Here is a 3,242-nt window from a genome sequence, read left to right as displayed (position 1 = left end):
ACACACACACACACACATACACCGTGCCTGCAGTTCGTCCTTGTTATATAAAACAATGAGGACGTAGCGCCGCTAAAATAAACGATAAATTCGAACTCGCCTCTGCGACGGATTAGCCGCGTGTGGAACGTTGACGGGGAGGAGGAATTTGCAATTTTATTTTTTTCCAAATCTCTACGTTTGTCTTATTCGGCGTTACCGTTTATTTTTTGGATTTTCAGACCTAGACGTGAAAAATCACCGTTGGATGATCTGACGAACGATTCAATCGACGATCACGAAGAGGAATTCTATTACACGGAAGTGGAACTGGGCGCCGCGTCTTCGCCGCCGACCCTGTCGCACCGTGATATGGCCCGTCCGCCGCACGAAGGTAAAGGATGCGCGACCAATAAGATGATCATTATTCGTACGATTTATTCTTACTTTACGCGTGTGCGTGTCCTCTGCATAAGTCTGTGTTAACCCTGTGTTTTTTTTTGTTTTTCTTTCCCCCGTATAGATCCCGAGTACCAGAAGACGTTGATCATACCCCGTCCGGGTGCCTGCCCAGTAAACATACCCAGGACGTCAAACAACACCGGTCATTGGCCGTTCACATCTCTAAACGGACAGGTATGTGCCTATATAGAAATATATGTCTACAGTCTCGCACTGCCGGTTCTTGTGTGCTGATTTTTAATGTTTTTCCTTTTTTCTCTCTCTCTCTCTCTTTCTCTGTCTTTCTTCTCGAACGCGTAGAAACAGATCAAAATGATGTACCAGAATTTGGGCGGACCCAGGTTCCCGAGCAGTCCAATGAGAAAAGCGCGCGGCGAGACGAAAAAGTGTCGTAAGGTGTACGGTATGGAGCACCGCGAGAAATGGTGTACGCAGTGCAAGTGGAAGAAAGCGTGCACCAGATTCGTCGGCTCTCTCGAAACCACTCAATTGGCGTAAAGAATATTTAACGTATATATCGAGAGAACGCGGATGCTGATAATCTGCACCAATACGCTAACTGCCAAAATTACAATTTTTTTTCCTTTTATTTTTTATTATTATTTTTATTTTTTATCAAACGTTTAACGTTTCACCCTTTTTTTCTTCTATATCATATTTTATAGGAGTTTGTATCCCGTTTTATGTTTAAAAAAAATGTTTATTAACTTAAGTAAACTTAGTTATACATATATATATATATAATATTAATAATTATACTATCTAGTTGTAAATCATACATACATATATATATATATATATTTAAAATACATACTTATAAAATTTAATTTTATAAAAGATTTTATTTATAAACTTAATGATTTAGTACTTGGAAAAAGTTCCTAGGACGTACATTATTTATTCAATCAGTCGATATAACATACTTTGTATGTTTGACTGTTGTGAAGATAATAATTTGTATTAATCTATCCGATATAAAAGCCATATTTATAAATTTTAAAAAGACAAAGTTTTAGTTTTTAAAAAAAGGAAAAACAACAAAATAATATCCTAAGATAAAGCAATAACTTTTTGAGAATAAAAATTATAATTACTATATACACATACACATTTATGTATATATATATAATATTTAGATTTACTGTTTTATAATTTTTAAACATGCATAAATTAATTTTTTATCTACATTTTCAAATGACATATTAGTATACTAGTGTATAAAAAAATATCGAGAACAAGCATTTTAATTTACATTGATTTTTGCTTTTCAATTAACTGCACGTTTTTTCCCAAATATAGTTATATATTTACATTATTTTACTTGGAGTTGCATTACTTTGATTTATTTATTGTTTAAATTATGTTATATTATTATAATTAGTTACCAATTGCTCTTTGAGTTCGTATTTACTATTATTATTTTATTGTATTTTGATTTTTTAAGTAAACGTATGTGACAATTTTTATGTTTATTAAGAGATAAAATATTATTATTTGTTACATTTTATTTAAATACTAGAATAGAAAGTTTTTTAGTATTTATGTGTTATTTTATATCAATGAAAATTAAATGGTAGTGAAAAATAATCAATTCATCAAGTCACATGCGGTCTATAAAAAAGTATAATTTATAATATATGTATTCATTGTTATTATATAAATGCTCTCTAAGACAATCTCCTATCCCAATTTAACATATCTTCCAAAAGAAATAATTTTTTTTTAAGTTTGCTTCTTAAATGAAAAGCTCAAATTGTTCTGGAAATAAAAATGTGTAAAATAAAAAAAAAAAAATTAATAAAAAAAAAGTCTTAATGTAAATTAAGAATTTAATAATTCAGATGTGTTCAAACAAAAATGATAGACTTAATTTTTTTTTTTGTTATAAATATATATATATATATATATATTTTCTTTCTTTTTTTTTTTTTTTGATCTCGATAACATTTTTAAGGGGAACATAGCTTGGATTCAAATCTTTAACAAAAGCCAAAGTTTAAGAGAAATTTCATTTGTGATCGATCTCATTATAAAGTATATTACATTAATTTTAGGCGAGGTGCTTAAATGATAAGTATCGCATTGAACATTTTTTTGATTAAAGTGAAAATGCTAATTTGAATATTAATCTCTAAAATAAATATTAATACATTTGATAAGCAATTTAAATATGAGTGTCCTTGGATCAATCTGGATAAACTCGTAATAATCATATATTGTATATATATGTATATATATTGTATGTATTTATATTTTTTTGAATTAATGAATTATTTTTACTATATATTCTATTATAGAGATTTTATTGATAAAATACACACAAACATATTATACAATATAATGCATATATTATGTTTAAAAGTTGATTTTATTTTGAAATTTTTCATCAAATATTCGTTAATTATAAGTGTTTTATTTATTATTTTTATTGTATACAAAACCGTACATTATAACCTATACCTATTCTCAAGGCAAAATAATGGAAATACATAAGCTGGCTGTGTATTACTTGTTATTATAAAATAATTGAGAATATTTTTACTTTTAGTTTTTATTACGATGTATATTATCGATTTTTGGTGAAAATATAACAAACCTTCGACATTAAAAATAAGATAATATAATATTTTTCTATATCAACTTTTAAAATTAACGCATATTATATATAATACATTATTCTTTGAAAATCAATCTTTTTGTGTAATAAATTATTTATATATTATTATATATTATACTCTTGCCTAGTTTTCTTCAATGCAGTTATTTAATATTTTAATCAACCATGATTTTTAGAGTGTTTT

The 3,242-nt window shown here is 27.6% G+C and overlaps 1 protein-coding gene across 1 annotated transcript; it reads left to right on the top strand.

The window, feature by feature from the left end:
- Nucleotides 1–145: 145 nt before the first annotated feature.
- On the top strand, nt 146–1,030 carry LOC112679596 (zinc finger protein 395-like). Its single transcript, XM_025549466.1, has 3 exons — nt 146–373; nt 503–615; nt 742–1,030. Exons 1-3 carry the CDS (start codon nt 352–354, stop codon nt 937–939), a joined length of 333 nt encoding a protein of 110 aa, XP_025405251.1. The 5' UTR covers nt 146–351; the 3' UTR covers nt 940–1,030.
- The last annotated feature ends 2,212 nt before the right edge of the window (nt 1,031–3,242 follow it).

The sequence above is a fragment of the Sipha flava genome, unplaced genomic scaffold, assembly GCF_003268045.1.
Source record: "Sipha flava isolate LNK unplaced genomic scaffold, YSA_version1 164_pilon_pilon, whole genome shotgun sequence".
Classification (NCBI taxonomy): domain Eukaryota; kingdom Metazoa; phylum Arthropoda; class Insecta; order Hemiptera; family Aphididae; genus Sipha; species Sipha flava.
Note: the sequence above shows the minus strand (reverse complement) of the source record. Positions and strands in the feature narration are given on the sequence as shown.